Source organism: Trematomus bernacchii, unplaced genomic scaffold (genome assembly GCF_902827165.1).
Source record: "Trematomus bernacchii unplaced genomic scaffold, fTreBer1.1, whole genome shotgun sequence".
Lineage (NCBI taxonomy): Eukaryota > Metazoa > Chordata > Actinopteri > Perciformes > Nototheniidae > Trematomus > Trematomus bernacchii.
The window spans coordinates 9,427,504-9,447,869 of record NW_022988097.1 but is presented as its reverse complement, the minus strand read 5'-3'; the positions used below and the strand labels follow the sequence as shown (position 1 = coordinate 9,447,869).

The 20,366-nt window shown below is 44.5% G+C and overlaps 2 protein-coding genes across 4 annotated transcripts in view; one reads left to right on the top strand and one right to left on the bottom strand.

Moving 5' to 3' along the window:
* Nucleotides 1-12,838, top strand: part of atrx (ATRX chromatin remodeler) — a 31,201-nt gene extending 18,363 nt beyond the window's left edge. For all 3 annotated transcript variants that reach the window (XM_034121469.1, XM_034121470.1, XM_034121467.1), the window contains 5 exons: nt 7,297-7,446; nt 9,256-9,375; nt 10,330-10,425; nt 10,563-10,691; nt 11,261-12,838. In XM_034121469.1, coding sequence (XP_033977360.1) covers nt 7,297-7,446; nt 9,256-9,375; nt 10,330-10,425; nt 10,563-10,691; nt 11,261-11,482 — 717 coding nt within the window. In that variant the 3' untranslated portion in view covers nt 11,483-12,838. The remainder of the gene's footprint in view (nt 1-7,296; nt 7,447-9,255; nt 9,376-10,329; nt 10,426-10,562; nt 10,692-11,260) is intronic.
* Nucleotides 12,839-14,605: 1,767 nt separating this feature from the next.
* Nucleotides 14,606-20,089, bottom strand: fgf16 (fibroblast growth factor 16). Its single transcript, XM_034121380.1, has 3 exons — nt 19,786-20,089; nt 18,124-18,227; nt 14,606-15,848 (listed from the first exon to the last, which is right to left on the bottom strand). Exons 1-3 carry the CDS (start codon nt 20,087-20,089, stop codon nt 15,606-15,608), a joined length of 651 nt encoding a protein of 216 aa, XP_033977271.1. The 3' UTR covers nt 14,606-15,605.
* Nucleotides 20,090-20,366: the final 277 nt, after the last annotated feature.

The window sequence follows — 20,366 nt, the reverse complement described above, 5'->3', positions numbered from 1 at the left end:
CTAAGTGGTACCAAACATACTTTTGTAGTTCGAATAAATCGCACCTCTTATTGGGCTTTGACGACCCATGGACTGAGATTTCATGAGACTGATCCCCAGAGGAAATGCAGAGAAGCCGGCTGAAACCTATTAACAGTGGTCAAATCATCTTTGTTCCTTCAACAAACATGGCACACAATGCCAGTTGGAATGCCAAGCTTGTTTTCCAAACCTGCACCAAGCAGTTTCTTCTCCTTTGAAGTTTAGCACCAGGCTTTCCGGGATCTATCTTCTTCTTCTCGTTTACTTTCCTAATCCCCTTGATGCAGGTGCTCTGTCACTCTTTGGGACCCCCGGAGTTTAATACGAACACACAGCCCTTAAATGGGCCATCCAAGCCTGCACAGCTGCACAGATTTCTGTGTTTACTGCTATTTACTAAATAGTCTTCTCATTGCAACACTGCTTCTGCCCCTCTATAAACCCTCACTCCTCTTTTTTTCATTCATTCCTAGCCGTCTTTTACTTCTTTGTTGATCTTTTGAATTACTCCCACCCGTTCCCACTCTTTCCCCCGTCATGCAGTCTCTTGGTTTATTCAGATCACCTTAAGTGGTTTTACTTGCGTGTTTTTGGTTTGACCTGGGTATCTGTAAACACAGTGCATTAAGGAAACACTGTACATCCGAGTTGCTGGGTCTTTCAGCGGACAGTCAAGAGGCTTTGATGGCAAATCTGTTTTCCATTCACACTGTCAAAAGATCTTTATCGCTATTCCCTTCATGGGTATTAACAGGTAGGGGCGCTGCGTGAATCCACTCAGCCGGCAGCTGATATCATTGCTCTCACCTTCCATATTCCTCTAAAGTCGCCTATTACAGTGCAGCGCAGCACAGTTGGAGATTTCAAGAGGAAAGATGTGTTCATTGAGCCGCGGCCTGTTGGATGTGTATGATCTTTAATGAGCCCACTGACATTTATGTGACACAGTATTAAAGACGGAGAAGCTGACAAGCTCTTTAACAAGCTGACCTGTTTTGGCCAGGGGGTTAACTGTGATGTGGCAGCAGGACTGCAGTATTACGGAAGGAATTTGCCGTCTGGAATGATCTGAAGATGAGTCAGACGCCCTCCATCAGTTTCAGCCAGAAAATGCTCTGCACAGAAGGAGAGGCTGCAGCGAGCCACGGCACAGGGAGTTCTGTACTTCTTCTAAACTCTTCTCACTGGGAACTGCTGTGTTTCCTCAGCCTGAAAGGGCATATTGCTTTAGAGCTCGGGTCACACTCGGTGTTGGATATTGTGAATAAGAAGCTAAGTTGACTTATTTCTGGCTTCGTCTATAAAGTCTTGTTGTCAGGAAAAACTCACTGAAGAGTTGACTTTTTAATGTTAAAACTACCCTCTACTTCCTCTACTGTTCAGTTCCCTTTGTGCTGCCACCTGCCAATATCCTGCTCCGCCCTCACCTCAGTCTACATCCCCCCCCCCCCCCTTGTCCTCACTGATGTCCTCGCTCTCTCTTTCCTGTCCACCATTACCCCACTTTTTTTTTGTTGCCAGCTTCGTGACCATCTGTTGCCCCAACTTGCCACTCTGCCTCTAAATGTTCAAAGCGAGCTGAGTAAAGTTGTTTTTCCTTTTCTCCCTCTGGCCTACCCTGCATGATGAAGGGTCATTATTTAAACCCCTCTCTTAAAGATGTCTCTGCGCTCTTCAGAGAAACTAATTGGAGACAAAGGAAGCAGGGGCACTTCCTCCTAATGACAAAGAAGGTCTTCGCAGTCCAGACATGAGTTTGACCCCCCCCCCACCCGTCCCGAGACACCCTCATCCATTTCTTGCTAATCGCACTCGTCTCCACCATCTCAAAAATGTAATGTTTTTGTACTTTTTTTGAGGCATTCTCAGCTAAAGTTGCTGCACGTTGTTGGTCAGGCTGTGGGCGTCGCTCTCTGTCTGTGCTCTCAGCAGGTTATGGCTGCAGTGGTCATTAGGCTCCGTCAGGTACACTGAGAGGCTGTGGGGAGGCTGCACTTGAACTACAGTGTAGACGGGAGCAGCCTGGAGCAATAAGCCACATCATGTTTGTCTCATTAAGGGAAGGAAGTCACTTTGACCTTGAAGGAAAATCCCCTGAGCATTAAATATCACCAGTCAGTGATGTTGGTTGAAGTACAGGGTTTATTTTGTGCTGACATCTTTGTAAATTAGTGTTCTGGTGTACACAACCTCAGTTTGCCCATTGTATGTCTACATGGGTAAGTGGTTTGTCATACTTCCCAGAATGCTTTTTTGCCAGCCTTCAGAACACATGCCTGGGCTTGTTGCATTGCAGGTGGCGAGAACACTAATGATAGTAAGAGCAAGAGACCGTGTTGTGCAGGTGAAGAAAAAGGGAGAGCCGTGGCCCTTGTTTGCTGCTTTCTGCTCTGTTACTCTCCGTGGAGATGGAAGTGCTGCTGACCTTTTATATGACGAATTGCTGTATGGTTGTTGAACTTTGTCATGCAATAAGTTGGTTGTTTTTTCAATTTTTTTTACCAATTTCTTTTGGATAGGATGAGGTGTTGCAGTGTTAGGGAGCAGGAAGTTGTAAAACCATCACCAGATAAAACAATGAGCTTAGAAATGTACAGAACACTGAACACATAGAAATATGGCCTAATTTTGCCAGAAGGTCTTGAAAGGAGCATCATACAGAAACGTGTCATACAATCGTACAGATGATGAAACTCCTCCCATCTAGGGCTGTAACTAACAATCATGTTCAGTGTTGATTTTTGTTTTAAATGTATAATTAAGTTAGTCATTTGACATCAGAGGAAATTGTGAAAAGAGGAAATCAGCATTTCCATAAGCCAAAGAGAAGTCCTCGTGTCTCTTTTTCACCCCGATTAGTAAATAAACCAGAAAATATTCACATTTAATAGAGCTGTAATCACAGAACTTCAGTTTTCCTTTGTTAAAAAAATATTGAAACCAATCATTTATTATCAAAGTGATGGACATTCAATATAAACGATGACCATTACCCCCCCTCACATCTTTCTAATATTCGTTTCGGGGTCTGTGTCCCCTAATTTCTGTAACTTGTCTGAAACCGACAATCCGACTTTCACACCCACTTTGCGCCTTAATTGGCCAGCTGTGCAGAGGTGAGAAGGGGGCCAGGGTTTGAACTTCAAAACTGTTTCGGTCACTTTTCACATGTACAACGTGTGCAACACAATGAATACCTCCCATTAGAGGTGGAATGTGTGCACCATTGTCCCCACTTTAAGCGATATTGCATCTACTACTCACAATGGCTGCGGTCCTTTCACCCCGCCTTCCGGTGTGGCCGATTAAACCGCCATAAACACTTGTGATTTTGGACACGGTTGGATAACACATCTTATGAACCACTTCTTCTTTGGAGCATAACCCGGCCTTCAGTCTGCAGAGCATCCCATGAGAAACGGCCAAGCCTGGCATCCTCGCCACTTCTCCACTCCCACACTATGTGCTCAACCACAACTAGTGCACAGCCTGCTTCTCACTTAGGATTTATTGAGAAACCAATTTCCATTGTTTGACTTTTTCCCCTCCCAGTACAGTCCCACCATTATGCTTTAGTGGACTCGCGGTGAATCCCCCCGACCTGCCCGTCCAGCTGTTCCATCAGGTCCTTGTTGCACGATCTCTCAGAAATACAAAACTGCTGCTAGCCGAGGCTTGTTTTTATAGGAATGTGGTACGTTTATTGTCTTTGTTTAGCCCTTTGTGACATGCATGATTTTGTTTCTTTGTTAATTGACTGACAGCTAGATAAACCCTTTGCCTTGTGAGCAGAGCCTGCAGGGTGTAAAGACGACGTGGTCGTGAGGGCAGGGCTTGCCTCCTGATGTCAGGGACAGCGCCGGTAGTTAAAAGCTGAGAAACTGTTCATCAGGCCACTGATGTGTATCACTTGTGTGCTGCTCGGGGAGACGAACACTTTGGACTGGCTATGTTTAGGTATTACAAATATCTCAGACACTCGCATTCCTGCTGTCGGGATCCCATCTTGGCCCCTCTGTTGCTATGGTTAACACACCTGTGTGTCAAATGCAGTTTCTGGCAGAGACGGCCACTTTGAAAACATTCAAAAATTCCTGGACAACTCGAGTAACTCGTTTCTATAGCCTGACAACTTAAGATCTCCCTTTGTCACTTTTAGGCTTATTTTCCTCCTGATGTGTGTCTCTTTTCTTTCCCCTTATCTTTGTATTGTTCTCTTTTTTGTTTTACAATCTAATATCTATATTCCCTTCATATCTCCATGAAATTCATTCTCCTGCACATTCAATTCCTCCTGTGTAGCGCTTTTTCTCTGTTAAGTGGAGGTTTATTGTTGTGGCAATGACAGAAATAAAATAAATGTGGAACCCTCCTTTAAGCATCTAGTTTAAGGTTTCTACATAATAGGCAGCCGTTTGGTGCAGGAAGTTGGGTTAACATGGTTGAGAATGTTCTCAGCTTGAGAAAATATCTGATCATGCGGCCAGGAATCCTGTAGCATAGAAATGCTATTAATGCAGGCGGGTGTTTAATTGCATCAGAGCTTTTACAGTTCAGCGCCACCTAAAGTCTATTGGTAAAGTACGCGTTGGTGCCTGTGCCAAGTTGTAAAGTCCACATGAGGCCCACTTATGTCGACTCTCTAATGTTCCTCTTTCTGATGTGCGAGCTGCTGAGTTACAGAACTACTATACATCATTTATGGACTGCTGGCCGTTTAGACCTTTTTGTAATTTATACATGTACAAGACTTTGTGTTAAGGAGGGCATAAATTGTTCTCTCAATGGAAAGGGTTTCATGCGATGGTAAATGTCATGCATGTTGGATGCCTTGTGCGATAAGTATACTAATTGTTAAGTTGTTTTTGCTCTGCTGACCCTTTTTGTGTTTTTGTTTAGCAGTCAGATGAAGCCAATACCTCCAGCTACAAACTTGTTTTACATTAGCGGCACATTTGCAGACCTTTTGTTGAATAAAAGTAAACACTGCTGTTCAGAATCAAGACGGCAGATTATCACACTGCTGATTGAGGCTGAATGTGTTGAGATTCTTTTGGTTTAAACTTACTTGAGCTTATCCTCAGATGTGGACAGCCAACTCCATTATTAAATCTGAAAACACAAACACTCTGTGATGCCAAATGCCAAAATTCCTCCCCAAAATCCTCCCCCTGCTGCTCATATTTTTTCTAAAGGGGGGAAAAAAAATACAAGTTGAGTGGGGTAATTTCCCTCCTTTCTGTCTGAGCATCTGCCCACCCAGCGTCTCAGACCTGCTCCCCTGCAGTAAAGTGATAGGCCTCACCATGCAGCTCCATAAGGATGACAATAGCCCAGGTCAGTTTACCTCCGATCATTAGTGCTGGCTCGGGACACACACATTGATTCGCACTGGGATCGGAGATGGACCGGACCACCCCAGAGCCGTTGCTGGTGGGGATTACTTGGGTATCCCAGAATGCACTGGGTTCCAGAAGGAGCGTCTTGTACTGTCATTTGACCTGCAGTGCAGCTCCACTGACCCGTTACCTGGTCCAAAGTCAAGAGTTATTTTTCATGCATGCACCACAGACGGGATCAACATATTGCAGTGTTTTCATAGTTTAACCCTCAGTAGATACACAAATATTTAAATCTGATCTTATTTAGGCTCAGTCTCTTTCTGATGAGCTGAGCAACCGGTGTTCTTCAGAATGAATGATTATGACACCTGCAAGTATCTGAGCAAATATAAAGACACTGACAACTTTGATGACACAATGTTCAAATATTTTAAGCACACAGAATTTTGTTATAGTGTGACAGTTTTGAACATGCAAGTGACGATATGGACTTTGACATGTATCTTGTGCCTTTGCTGTCATGGCCTTCATTTGACCTTGTGCCCACCTATGTTAGCAGAAAAAACCCAATGAATGCCTCTTTACGAGAGTCATGCCAACAGGCTCTTCGGTGCTTTTATGTCCTAATTAGAGAGCAGAACAGCAGTTGAATCTCTGGCTGTGCCGCTGCTCCACATGTCTGGTTGCTCAGGGGTGGCCTGGTTTGGTCCTGATTGAGTGCGATGGCTGGGAAACATAAACATGTCAATGAGTAGCAGAGTCCCTTTTCAGTGCCTGAGTGTTTGCGGTTGATGGGGATGGGGGTGTGAATCTGTGTGTGCTCCTACCTGTTTCAGCCACCTTTTCTGTCCATTTCCAGAGTTGTGAGGCCTAAAAATAGGTTCTTGTGTCGTTCTCATGCCGCTCACTTCCCCCCCCCCCCCTTCCAGAGATCCAGTTTCACCCCGTCTGGTCTGGTGTTTATTTTCTGTTTATTCAATGCAGGTCTGCAATCACTGCTTAATTTCATAGTTTGGGGTTTCTTTTTCTCCTCCTTAATACCAGTGACATCTATGATTAATTTTGTTTGCAACTTCACACTCATTGTCACAGTTCAAAGCGAGACCGAGCAGGGCAGGAGAGGAAAGCTGAGCCCCTCTCAGTGGCTCTGTGTGCGGGGCAATGATGCAACTCCTGCATGACGTTGTTTCCAGATTGCAAAGTTCCAGCTTAATGTAAAGCTAAGTCAAGACAAAGAAAAGCAAACGTGCTGCAGAGAGAGTAATTTAAACCATGTTTGTGTGAGCATAGCCTGGCCCAGCTCTCTTCATTTTACTCAGGTATTGTTTTCAATAACAGTGTAGTCATGGAAACCAGAGCCCCCCCCCAAACCTTCATTTATTTATTTTTGGCTTTTTACGTGTTCTTTTAATCCTCCTTACAGGCAAGCCCATTCCTCCCTGCCTAAAATCCATTAGAACTAAGAGGTTAGGATTTGTACTCTGGTCTTTTTGACCCTTTTTTCTCCAAAATAACAAAGCAGGTGCTAACTGGTTGCTAATTTACAGGATTTGATCAAAAAATCTAGCTTGGTACGGATAAGCTACAGAATAAAGATCTTCTTGCTCCTCCAACAAAATCTAGTCTCGTTTCAGTGCAGATTTCCTGTCGCTGAGGCTGGAGATCCAAGCAGACCGTGTTTACGATTCAATGTGTTGCATTGTGGGCGACTAAAAAGATCCGTCGGTAGCATCATGGTTTAGGTGGATGATGTGATTGCTACGTCTCTGGTTAAATTCGTGGAACTTGTCAACTTGGAACTCGGTGACTACTGAATGATTGTAAAATAACTTTTTGAATCTAAGGACATTGTCATTCTATAAATGCAATTGGTGTAATTTCTGATGTTTTGTTGACCAAACGATTAAAGGTAATCTAATCTTGCCTGCTGTAGGATACCTTCCTGGCTGAGATGCTGCAGAATAACAAGGACCAGATCATGTGTTACCATGAACACGACTCCCTGCTGGAGCACAAGGGGGAGGAAGCCCTGAGCGAGGAGGATCGCAAGGCTGCCTGGGCCGAGTACGAAGCAGAGAAAAAGGTAGGCATGGAGACACACACACACACACACACACACGCACGCTTTACGCTGGCATATCCACCAGTTCTATTATCATAGGCAAGCACAGGCAGCACTTAGCATTGTGTCCATCACTCTCCAAATTGAAACCAAAGTGCAAGGTAGGTTTTGTAAGGCCCCACGGTTATTTCTCAAGAAGTGTGACTTGGCGTTAGATCTGTAGCATCCTTTCATCACCTGGAGTAAGCAGGTGACGGGGCCGACGCCCCTATTAGTGGGATGGTTGTTCTGGCCCACCACCAGGCTGGTGTTCTGCTCTATAAACCCCTGAGAGGCAGTGTCAGTAGTCTGTGAGTACGATTAGTCCACAGAGGGTTAGGGACCTTCTCTTTTTTTTCTCGTGCACCTCCCCTCCTCTTCCCTCTTGTTTCTTGTGGGACAAATCAATGGGCAATTAGTGGGCTTTCTTTGGAGAAGTGTATGGTTGGGGTGAGTTGTAGGAGAGCAGGAGCAGGTCTCTTTCCCCCCCCCTCTGTGTAATCCTAGATTCTAATTCATCCTAATGATTATTTTTCCAACACACTCTCCCTCCACTGCCCTCTGTGAGCCTTAAGCGGCTTTTCCCTCAGAGCTCCTGTGATTTTTAAGAGAACAGAGGGTTTCCCATTCACCGGGAAAAACAATGGCACCAGGTTGAGGATTTCAGAATTGCATTTGCATCGCTGCATCTTGATGTTCACTAAAGATGAGCATGTAGTCACTTTCCCTCACGAGAGGCTGGTCGGTTTGATGCTGTATACTGTGATCTTTGTAGGAGAAACAACTGGAACGAAACCCAGCCTCTGCTAATGTCTTCATAACTTAAGGGTAGGCCGGTGGTGGCCAGGGAAAGATATTTGTATAAATATCAGATTTGCAACTCAGGAAATGGGAAAAAACTGCGAGAACATGATCATGTGCCCAAAACTAAACCTCACCGGGATGACTTCGGCTCGGTATGAAGCCTAGAGAGGCTCGTCATAAATGTTAGGTCTGAAAAGCAGTCAGGTGTGATTTTGTGTCTGTCTGAAGAGGAGTATGCCGTCTGCAGAGCATCTGAGAATGCAGCACAAGTTACATTGAGTGGCTGCTTGTTAATAGCAAACCCAAAAGTGAAGTATGTGTGTGTGTGTGGTTGTTTTTTAAACTGTTTAAATCTGCACACCTGTCTCTCTGACCTGGTCCAAAGACCCCCCCCCCCCCCCCCCCCGGCCCCCAACACACACACACACACACACACACACACACACACACACACACACACACACACACACACACACACACACACACACAGACAAACACACCGACACAAGCTTACACCTACATACCGGATGGACAGATTACAGGGCACAGGAAAACCATCTGCAGCAGACGCTCAATTACACACAAACATCGGCATCCTGCTGTCCTTTACTGAGACAAGACTGTTTACTGCTTGAAGACGGTTTTCAAACGAATTAAAGGTTTAAGTTAAAGAAAAATGGGGCACATTGCTATTCATTTATTGTATCTATTTATTAATTATGATGTGTAACTGACAATCTGTCAAAATAAAATGATCTTGTATATAACAGGCGATCTAAGTTTATTTGTTTGTAAAAAAATATGAATCATATCAGTATCAGACTCATCAGTAAAATCGACAATAAATGAATTAGTGGTTAGACGCAGTCCTAGTTTCTGGTTAACCACAGTGATTGCACACGTGTTTCCCATCATGCACTTGGTGGCTCTTCAAACCTGCCTTATTGCAGAGTTGTAATGGTGCTCTTTCTGTCTCTCCTCTCTCAGGGTGTTTTCGTGAAGTCCAACTACCAGGCGGGATACCCTCAGATGGACATGGGCGCGGGCGCCAACTACTTCTCCTTCAACATGGCGGCTTTGGCCTCCATGTCCAACCAGCAGCTGGAGGTAAGTAATGAGCTCCACATGCCCCTCTCCTCCCTCCCTCCCTCCCTCCCTCTCCTCCCCCACGGCATGGCGCCCCACATTCCTCAGACCCCATTGCTAATTGTGACAACAGTCTAGTAGCCGGCTCTCCCGCTCCTCCGGCCGACGCTTCATAATGCTCCATGTCTGGGACGGCAACTATTTATACACCGTGGCACATCTCAGAGACATGAAGGACAAAACCTCTCAGAGGCAACTTGTGTTTTTGAATCACAACTTCGAATCAATGTAGAAATACTGTGGATTTAATTCTTGTAATCAAGGCATGTGAGAAATCCTCCCACGGATCATTTAAAGAGTCATAAAAGGCATTGAGTTCAGTAATCGAATAAGAAGATATTCAAATGAATTGTCTTTTAATCACTCAAAAGTCATAACAATTTTAAAAAGGATGTTGTGTTTTTTCTGATGTTAAATATCCAAATAATTGGTTACATCTAGTTCTTAAATAATTGACCAACTGCCCCCATGTTTTAATGTGTGTTAAGTTTGTACTCTGAGAACTGAAGCTGCACCTGAAGGAGCAACGTCAGTATTAAATATTATGATAGACAAGACTACGGCTACTTTATCAAATACACACTGTACTTCAGTTCGGCTATTACTGAAGACTTGTAACCGTTCAGATAGTGCTGCTGGCGTGGCGAGAGTTAACTAAAGACATAACGAGGCATCAAAGCTAAGAGAATATGTGTCTTCCTATCACAAGTTGGTCTGTAAATATATCTTGTTTGAGTAATTGGATACAGACAAATATAAGTATTATAAGACTGCTGTATATTGCAGACCATAATCAGCCAGGCTGAAAATTGGTCGTCCGCTATTAAATATTCTCCAGTTATTTCTCCGTTATGTCACCAATGCTTATGGTGAAGATGAGAAAAAGGCTCACCTGTCTTCTTCATCTGTGTTCAGGACCTGATAAACCAGGGACGCCAGAAAGTCATCGAAGCAACAAATTCATTGAAGTCTATAACACGGGAGCCGCTGGAAGACATCATCGGCAGAGTGGTGAGTGTGATGAAATGATTCTTTATTTGTCTTGAGAAGGCACATTTCTGTTTCTGGTCTGAAACATGATGGAAGTGGAGGAATGATGTGGTTGTGATGGTGTTTGTTAACATGTGAGCCGTCCCCTCTGCCCCCAGTGGAAGGAGAACCCCTCCCTCAATGAAGCTCAGGTGCAGTCCATGGCTCTGGGCCGGCAGTCCACCGTGGAGCTGGAGTTTAAACACAGAGAGGCCGTGTACCGGGACGTCCTGACCAGGCAGCAGACGGTAAGGACCGCTCTGAGGACTCGGAGACAAGCTGCTTTCAGCTCTTTAATAGCAGGCTGTTTATCATGACAAGTAAACGGAAGAATTGTCCAAACATATTGACAAAATGAAGTTGTACATTATATTTAAACAATGGTGCTTAAAGGACACTTACTAGTTAATGTTATGGATTAATTTGTTCATTCATTCCTTAAGAACAGTTTAATAAGTTCATAACGTTGTTAAACCTAATGTAATGGAGTCCTTTACACTAAGAAAGGGCAAATAACCTACATTTTGATAATGTCTGTTTGCAAAACTAAATACTTTAACCTTCAGAAGTTGAAAGGCAGGACTGCAGCGTCTGCCAACGACTGATTCCCAAATAGACACATGTAATTGTGTATGCTGTCCATCATAGCTCTTTAAAAGAAACAAAATCAGCAAGAATCTGCAGGTCAGACTTTAAAGGAAATGGGAAATGGAGTAAATTGCTCTTCTTACATATTCTTATGACTCTAATCTTCCCTTGTACGTTTGACATGATAGCTCTTGTTCTTGACACTCTTATTTTCCCTGTCTCCTCGCAGCTGATGATGTACGTTCAGAAGCTGATCACCAACAGGAAGGTGCAGGAGCAGCAGCAGCAGCAGGTCATGCAGAACCAGGCCAACTACCTGCAGCAGCTGGCCATGCAGAACGGCATGATGGGAGGTGCTGGGCTCAGCCAGATGGACCTGGTGGGTCTCTACCAGCAGCTCCACGGCCTGGGGGGCATGGGCAAGAACCCGGGTCCCTCCAAGGGCCTGTAGGTCAGAGGGACGGCTCCTCACCGCCCATCTCAGCTAGCCGGCTCCCAGGGGGCCCGTCGGAGCGGGTCCCGGGTCCCTGTTACACACCGTGACATCACCGTGACATCGCCACAAGCTCAGAGCAGTCGGTGCAGCAGGCGGAGGGCGGGGGAGTTTGAGGCTGCTGTCCACTGGGTGGGACCCACTCAGTTCTTTATTCTGTAGTTCACTGAGACATGGTGGAATATAATTTATAAATGACTGTGTGAAATGGGTCTGAGGAATTTCAGCAGGAAAAAATGTATATACAGCCTTAATGTTATTCAAGTTCTATATCTTCATTTCTTTCATGTATTTAATGACAAACTCATTTTACCCCCAATGCTTTTAAGCGTTATGTTTTTTTTCTCTAAAAAATAGGGTTCCTTATTATTCAAACTCAGTTTTTTTTATACTGTTTTAAATTAAACTAAACCTGAGTGGGACCATTGCCGTTGGTGACTCTATGATGTAAAGCTCTACAGGATTATTAGCCTCGGTAGATTCCTTCACCAATATGAAGTGGTGCTGCCAAGTCCTGCTTTTTTTTGGGAGACAAGAAATTGACTAAAACCGAAAAAAAGATGATGGCCTTATTAATTTCCTAGAAAAATTTAAAAAAAAAGCTCTGTAAAGATTTGAGATTTGTTGAGGATCTTTTCTATTATGCTTTTAAGTGTTTACATTAGTTGTTGCTGAACATGGTAATGGAATGCTTGTGTTGTTAAAAACTGCCTGCCGGTTCATATGACCTTTTTGTAACATCTTGCTCATCGTCACGTGTTGTCTAGCATAGCACTGTGCGTCCTGTTCATTGTTTATGTTCCACTTGTTCGGGTGAGTGACTGGGTCTCACAAAGCACAGCCACGTCAGCCAGACATCAGTGGGCCCAAAATGTTTCCCCTTACTTGTCTGTCAAAGTTTTAATTCTGTGTTTCACATGCATTTGATAAAGTAAAGAAGGAAATGTTAATACAGATCTGGCTGATGTGTTTTCTCTGCTTTGTGAGAGTTGCCTTCTGGACTCTAAGTCTCACCAGGCAGGCCCTCAGGTGCCCAAAATGTATATTACTTTGGCACATTTTTGCTTCGAAATGCTTAAACTGGTGTAGCTGTTAATCAAGAGGAATATATTTCTCTCAAAGACATGTTGTCTCTAGTCAGATCCTGTGTTTGCACAAGGTGTATTTCATAAATGTAGAGAAACTTTTTTGCCCTCCTCTAAGAATGTTCTTATGTTAGCAAATACACCAACATGATTTGCCATGAATCTGATCTGCTATTATCTTGATAAGTATTTAATATAACATTTAATAAAGTGACCAAAATGATGAGCAGCTCCTGTGTTTGAGTCATTTCTGTTAAAGGACTTATAGACTGACCAATGATTTCCACACTTCACTGAATTCATTTAGGGGAATGCAGGTAAGAGTTTTCATACCTGAAGCCGAACTGGTGGTGTTTCTTCTTTTCTTTTTTTTCTAAGGTTTATATCAATATTTATTTGAGGATCTAAAATAGATCTGATGACACATTTTCCTCTTATTAGACATTAACAGATGAAGATAAGCAGCTGAGGAAGCCAGATGTGTGTCTAAAGGTAACGGGCGATGATAGAATGTCATGGTTTTCATGGGACCCAGAAAAAATAACTTATTCATATGCGGCCCATAAATGTAGGTGTTAAAGAACTGTAACCAAGATGTCTAATTGGCAGGTAATTTGAAAGGTAAAAGATAAATTTCAGTCATTTTTAGGGGACTACATAAGATGGACAGATGTATTTAACCTAACAAAGCCAGGTGAGCCTTTTCTGCTGGATTCCAGTCTTTTTGCTAAACTGAAGCTAAGCGAAGTCCCTCCACTTCCCTAAATACAGAGCTCTCTAGCAGTTGGAAGGCAGATAGCTGATACATCCTAATGCAGTGTCCCTGTATTTCACACCCACTGCACTAAGTGCCTTTTGTCCCCCTCTCTTCTCCCTTCAATCTTTCATCTATTTTTCCCTCTCCCGGTATTGTTTTCATTTCTCAGTCTGCCAGGGTTTTCCCCTGCATGTCTTTGACTTTTCCATTCCCTCCCCCTAAGGGGAGCTTGCTCTCACAGCTTACAGATATCTGCCAGTGGAGAAACATTACAACTATTGCAGATGTTGAAATGTTGATCCCATCCCCTCACAGCCCCAGATTACCACCACTCCAGGTTTGCAGCACATCCCTGCTGGTTGTGTGAGCAGCAGGCAGCTGTTTCTGTCTGTTGAGCAGGCTGCAGACTACACTATGGTCTGTGAGGCCCCCGCAATGGACAACCAATCACTGCTCTAAATCCATGCTGATGTGTAAAGCCAATTAGGAGCCAGGATCCAGTTGCATAAGGAATCTGATTTTGTACGGTGGATGTAGGCGGACTAAGTCCTTATGGAGACAGAGAGGGCCTGTGCACATTACTTGGTAAAGGGTTTATGAGGGCAAATTGGCATGGGATTGTATCATGTTCTCCTCTGGGAAAGAAATCTGCTGTATCTTTTTACCTCCATCTTTGGGACAGCAGGACACAATGTCATGCAACTGGTGCTATGAAAACATTACATTTGAGGTATTTTAACAAAAAGCAACCAAATAATGATTTACTTATCTACATTTCTGCAAAACATTAACCTTCTAGACTGAACAAAGAAAATATATTTGTAATGTTAAGATGGGTTTGTTCATTATCAGGTAAAACACATCAGTGTGTTGCTCGTGGTGGTGTTGGAGGAAAGGCAGGGGATCACAAAGTCATTTAAATTCGTCCTCCGGGAATGTTCGTAGAATGTTTTATGGCAATCCATCCAACAGTTGTCGAGATATTTCAGTCTGGACCGAAGTCCAGCTGGCCTACATTATCATTCTGCTAGCATGGCTGAAAACAAAAGTAAAGAAATGCAACATTCACATCGATTCTATATCTGGTTTTAATTGGTACATCAGATTTTTATCCAAGCAAAAATAGTCTCTCACAATGAGTTCTAGCAGGACAATTTTATTGTCATGTTCATTGCAGTTTTTTATGTGTAATTTCAGTAGAATCTACAGTCCGAGTTCATTACAAAATAAAGTCTTTGCAATAAATAAATATATATATTTATACTTTATATGTAGAAAATAAATATATTGTACATCTCATAAATAGGATCACCCATATGTACACCTCTGCTGCTTGCATTTTTAGTAATGTTCCGGACACTATGAACATTACAAGTCACCATCCTTTTAAAAAATCCCCTCACAATTCTTTACAACCACAGTCAGAGAAGTGCTTTTGCCCCGACTCTTGATAGCCTGTATGGCATAGAAATGCTACAAGACGCCATTTGATATTTAAAATGTGGTAAAAGAGATCATTAGACTCTGACTACCAGTGAGCCTACAGATCGAGGAGGGGATGTGCAGTAAGTGCTCTTCATCTATCACGCATTCATCTTCAATGAATTCAATCATTCCCCTTTTTCTTATCTTTGATTTTAAAGTCAACTTAATAAAAGTCCAGTTTGTCTTGTAACAGTTTGCTCTCTGCCTCACAGACATTCTTCTTCTTTAGTACCTGACCATCCCACCCTGTCACTTTACAGTTTCTTCTTATATCCATCCCTGTGTATGTGGAATGTGCCCTTTTCCTTCCTTAACTCTATATAGTGCATGACAAATGCACATAGTTACATCTGCGGTGCTTCCCGTCACGTTGAACTCCTAAAAGTCTCTGATGGTGTTCTCATAGCCCACCATTCATCCCCCCCCCCCACCATCTTAGTGCCAAAACCATTCCCTTCAGTATCTATGCCTTTACCTCTTCAAAGTGGTTATTGAGAAAACATGGCACCTGATTTGATCCCCCCACAGCTGAGCAGTCATGTGGGCCTCCTCCATCCATGCAGTGGTTTTACAAGATAACATGTCCCGCCGACATTCAATGTTTATGTCAGTGCTTGGCGGTGGGCCGAGGCGCAAACACAGTGACCTCAGGGGGAGCTGAGGGTAAACAGTTCTGTACCAGGTCCAAAATATCCACAACACCCCCTCTCTGCTCCTCTCTTTCTGAAAGCAGTTCTCCAAGCGTAAGCACTGGTCACCTGTCCTGGAATAAGTCCCTGTACGCCTGAGGGATCTTCTCAATCTCCACCGGCCTGGGTAAGAAGTGGGTGAGTTTCTGGTGTTTTTTAGTCCTGTTGCCCTCCCGGGGCGAGCCGTCTTTGTTTAAGCCCACGTAGTACAAGCGTCCCGTCTCCGCGTGCTTGTACAGCGTCGAAGCGTAGGTGTTGTACCAGTTCTCCTCAAACTGCTCCCTGAACACGCATTCCGCTGTCAGCTTCTGCTGGGGGACAGAAACAATCATTAGTCACGTGCTAAAGGCATGCATACAGAATCATGATTAAACAGAAGAAAATGCAGCTGAGATTGAAATGGATGATGCCACTTGGCAATCAAATCCCACACCTCCTAGTGTGCTAGTTTATGTATTTCATTAACCTATTCAGGAGCGCACTTGAAAGCTGAAATGAACCGATAGAAACTCATTAAGGCAGGTGCTTATTATGACAAAAGAGGGGAAGTCATTACGAGCTGCTTTCCACTTTACGCCCCACGCTTATTCCTCGGACCTGTTAACCTCTCCTTGTGCATGGGGAATTATTTCCCTCCCCGTGATGCAACAATCTTCCCTCGCTCTCTCATGTTGTCACACACACACGCACGCACGCACGCACGCACGCACGCACACACACACGCACGCATGCACGCACGCACGCACACACGCACGCACGCACGCACACACACACACACACACACACACACACACACACACACACACAGCAGCTCTCACAGCCTCTGTCTTCACTGACAGCGCAGCATGAGCGATGGCTGTGGGTTCAGCAGGTGAGAGTGTGCTGGCTGAGTGAGTGTGTGAGAACAATAAGAGACATCAGGGCTGGAGCTGCTCTCCTGCCAAGACAATTCAGTCATGCAGCAAGAGGGTCCAACCTCAGCTGAATTTGGGGTATCATCGGGGGCAAAATGAGAACCACTTTTTTAAAGGTGTCACTATCCCACCCCTTTTTTCCAATTGAATACAACTTTCATGTGGTTTCTGTACACGGCCAGTCCCTTCTTTGAACACACAGTACGGTTCTAACAAGTGTTTGTGCAAGTATTTATTCCAGCAGCAATTTTGTTGATTGGCTGTCAGGCTCTGCTTGGCTGCGGCTATGTGGTGAAACTGTTGTCTGTAAATACAGCCCTGAGGGCACATGACTGGGCCAGCTCCAACCTCTCTTTCTCTCTCTCTCTCTCACACACACACACACACACACACACACACACACACACACACACACACACACACACACACACACACACACACACACACACACACACACACACACACACGCACACACGCACACACGCCTCATCAGATCAAAAGCTCGCCGAGGTCTGGCTGTTGTGGGGAGGAAGCACCCTTTTACCTGTCCCCCACCCCCCTCCACCTCCTGGCCTCTCAGCTACAGACAGACGTGTCTACATCCCTCTGTCAGTCAGGTGACTCAGTCAGGTGTGCAATTACCCCCCCTCAAATCACCGCCTTCCACCATCACCCCCCCCCCCCCCCCCCCCCCCCCCCCTTACCCCAGGGTCAAGGCTCCAGGATGCCAGACTCTGATAGCACGCAGTAACAATATCTGCACTTTCAACATAATGGCCGTGCTTAAAAGTAGCCTCTGTTCAAAATGCTCAGAGCCCGGGGGGAGTCTGAGCCCTGAGGGGCCCCCAGGTAATGCCCTGGGACACCTGATACAGGTAACCCTCACATACTTCCCCTTCATTGTCTTTATCTCTTCTCTCTTTCTGTCTCCAGATACCAACTGCATACGAGAAAAAGATTGCCAGGATTAAATAAATATCCTTTTGATGCTACATTTACTGTAGCAAAGCACAAGAGATGTCTTTAATGCTGAACACTGCAGACAAAACTTGAGTCCAGCTGTGCACAAAGAGGTAATCTCCAGCAAATGCACCCACAGCACACATCCAAAGAGACTCCAAACACTCCTGTCTCCACTCTGGGAAAATATGTAAATATTTCTGCACATCTCAAAACTAAAGGAAGAGGTAGATTTGCTCTCAAAAGCTGCACTATCTGCAATTCCTTCAAAGACTTCACATGAAATACAAGAATAATACATTTCTGTTTTTCTTTTCTTTGCTAGTGTTCCAGTTCAACTTTGGATCTAATTCCTTTATGAATGTATCTGTCCCTATTGTGAAGAAAAAGGAGAGGGAAGTGTGTGACAGAGTGTGAGACCCTGTAAAAGAAACAGGCTTGTTTTGTCTCACTGAAGTGTTCCCATCGTACAGGGAACCTTGATAACAAACCAACTCTCAGATTTCTCCTGAAAACATATTTTTGATAGCTCCCTACTGACGTATATTGTAAAAGAAAAAGTCTAACTCTCTACGAGACGCTGTGAACAAGTGCATTCTGTTAAACAAGTCACGTTTGTCGAGTGGCAGTCTTGTTGTGAATGAGACCCCGGGCTGCACAGTGAGGGCGGGGTTGTAAATGAACGGAGAAGGGTTTTCTTTTGACTCACCGACCCAAAGAGCTCTCCTTTCTCATTCATGCCGAGGTAGAGTCCAGCGTCCACCCCTCTGATGCTGACCAGACCAACTGCCAGACTGATGAACTCCAGGATACCTGAGGTCAAACAGAGCACACACAATGCACAAAACAGTCAAGAAAGCCCACGAACAGAAGACCCTCCCCAGCAACAAGTGGCCTCCAGTTATGTGACATCACACCAGTCAAAATATGCATCAGAGAACTGATTTTGGAAGCTTTACTTTTGCTTTATTGTCACATTTTGTCCTGAAATGTGGCTTTTTGTTCCAATAGGTTCAAAGAAAAATAAACATGCTTGCATCTCCCTTCCACAATTGGAAAATAAATGCAATTGTATTGCCACTACATAATTTATGTTGACATTGATTACAGCTGAAAGGACACATGTACGGAGCGGATGCACCAGATAAAGATTTCTTAGATTTTCTAGCTTCCTGGTCTGAGGCACATAGATCACTCACTACATTAAAAGGTTGTGGTGTCTATAAAAGTGTGCATCCTGTCTTTTGGGATTTCCCAGTGGCTACCAATACAGACGGAGAAGCTGAGATGTGGGTTTGTTATTTAGTGGGCTCCTGAGTCACTGAAGGTTACAGTAAAGTGAACATGTACTTCAAAGGCAGGAAAACAAGTGGTAAAATTAAAAGCTATTGGCTGTTGTGATGCAGAGGTTAGTCAGAGAGGATCCAGCTGGCTGAGCTGACTGGCAGAGGCCGGCTTACAGCCACCTGGTCCCCATCTCCCCGACCTCATCTGATGCCAGAGAATGACAGAGAAGATCCCTCTAATTTTTTTGTGGGGTGAACAGTGTGTTTCATATCCCTTTAATCAAAGCCACGTCTTCCATGCAGCTCTGACAAAGACCTTGCATTTTAAATCTAAGTGAAGCCAGAAACAAACACGCGGACCACCCATCCCTGTACACCGGCTTGTTTTGGCTCAAGTCTGAACATTAAACTTCCCTGAATTCCGCAGTGGTCATGCTTTAATTTAGGGTTATTCCGCTTTTTTTCCCCGCAGCGAGCGAGCCGGCCTGCACCTGCGAGAGATGACTGCATGGATATGAGGCGCGAGACATGTGCGTATCTGACCTCACTTGTTTATCATTCTCCCGCGAGCCGCACCTCGCTCCATTTACATTAATGATACCAAATCTTCAGAGCCGGTGCGCGCGCTCACTGTTGCTGTTAGGGTGACTCGCGCACGCGCTGCTTGTTTGCGCGGCTGAGGAGACACCTGCCCCCCACGCGCAAAGGTGTGTGGCCAGGTGACTGTGACGCACGAGCATTCACTGGGGAGCGCGGCAGGAAAAAAAAGGCTCCTAATTAAACTCACTTCACCCAGTTTCGGAGTGACAGCAGGGCAAATTATCTTAAGTGAGGGAACATGATATATTACATGGCACAATTGTAATTACATTTTGTAATAAGCTATTGATAATTGCTTTCCTTGAGATTACCCGAGGCCATATTCACACCTTTTAATTTACACCTCCTTCACAATTATTGTTTGGCTATAATAAATTGATGGTTGATGACAAAATAAACAATTTATGTCAGTTGAGACATCAATATAATATGACAACATCTTCAATATAACGAATATTGTAACAAAAAGTGAAAAGTATCCTCACCAAATCTGCTGTGGTCCTGTCTTGTCCCATGCACAGTCCCATTGGGGAATATCTCCAGCTGGAAGCCGGTCCTGCAGTAGAGCTGCCGTCGCCTCAAGATCCCCTTCAGGTGCCCGAAATCCGTCGTCGACCCCCGCTGCATCCTCCCTTCAATCTGCCCCAGCCTCTCATTCAAGCCCGCTGGAGGCTCCGGTACGGGCATAGTCCCGAGTCCAGGAAAGGTTTGTAAATCCAAGTCGATTGTCCCCAGAAAACTCCCGACCTCTGCCATTGTGTGCACAGCTGTCAAATTAAGCGAAGGCATTTAAAATGTTCGGTGCCTCAAGGAGAGAGTAAAGTTTACACAAGTCCAAAGCGTACCCAGCGCGCCGTGCGACTCCAAAACCAGCAGCGTCCTTTCAGCTTATTGATCGTCCTTTGCTATAATCATCAGTTTGATATCTCTGTTTATCAGATGGAAAGACTCTATTATATACATACTCCCCACGCATTCTCACATTGGATATTCAAACACAAGCCACGCCTGGCTGGCATCCCTTCTTACGCGCATCAGTTTCCTCACTGAATGTGAACTTTCAGTC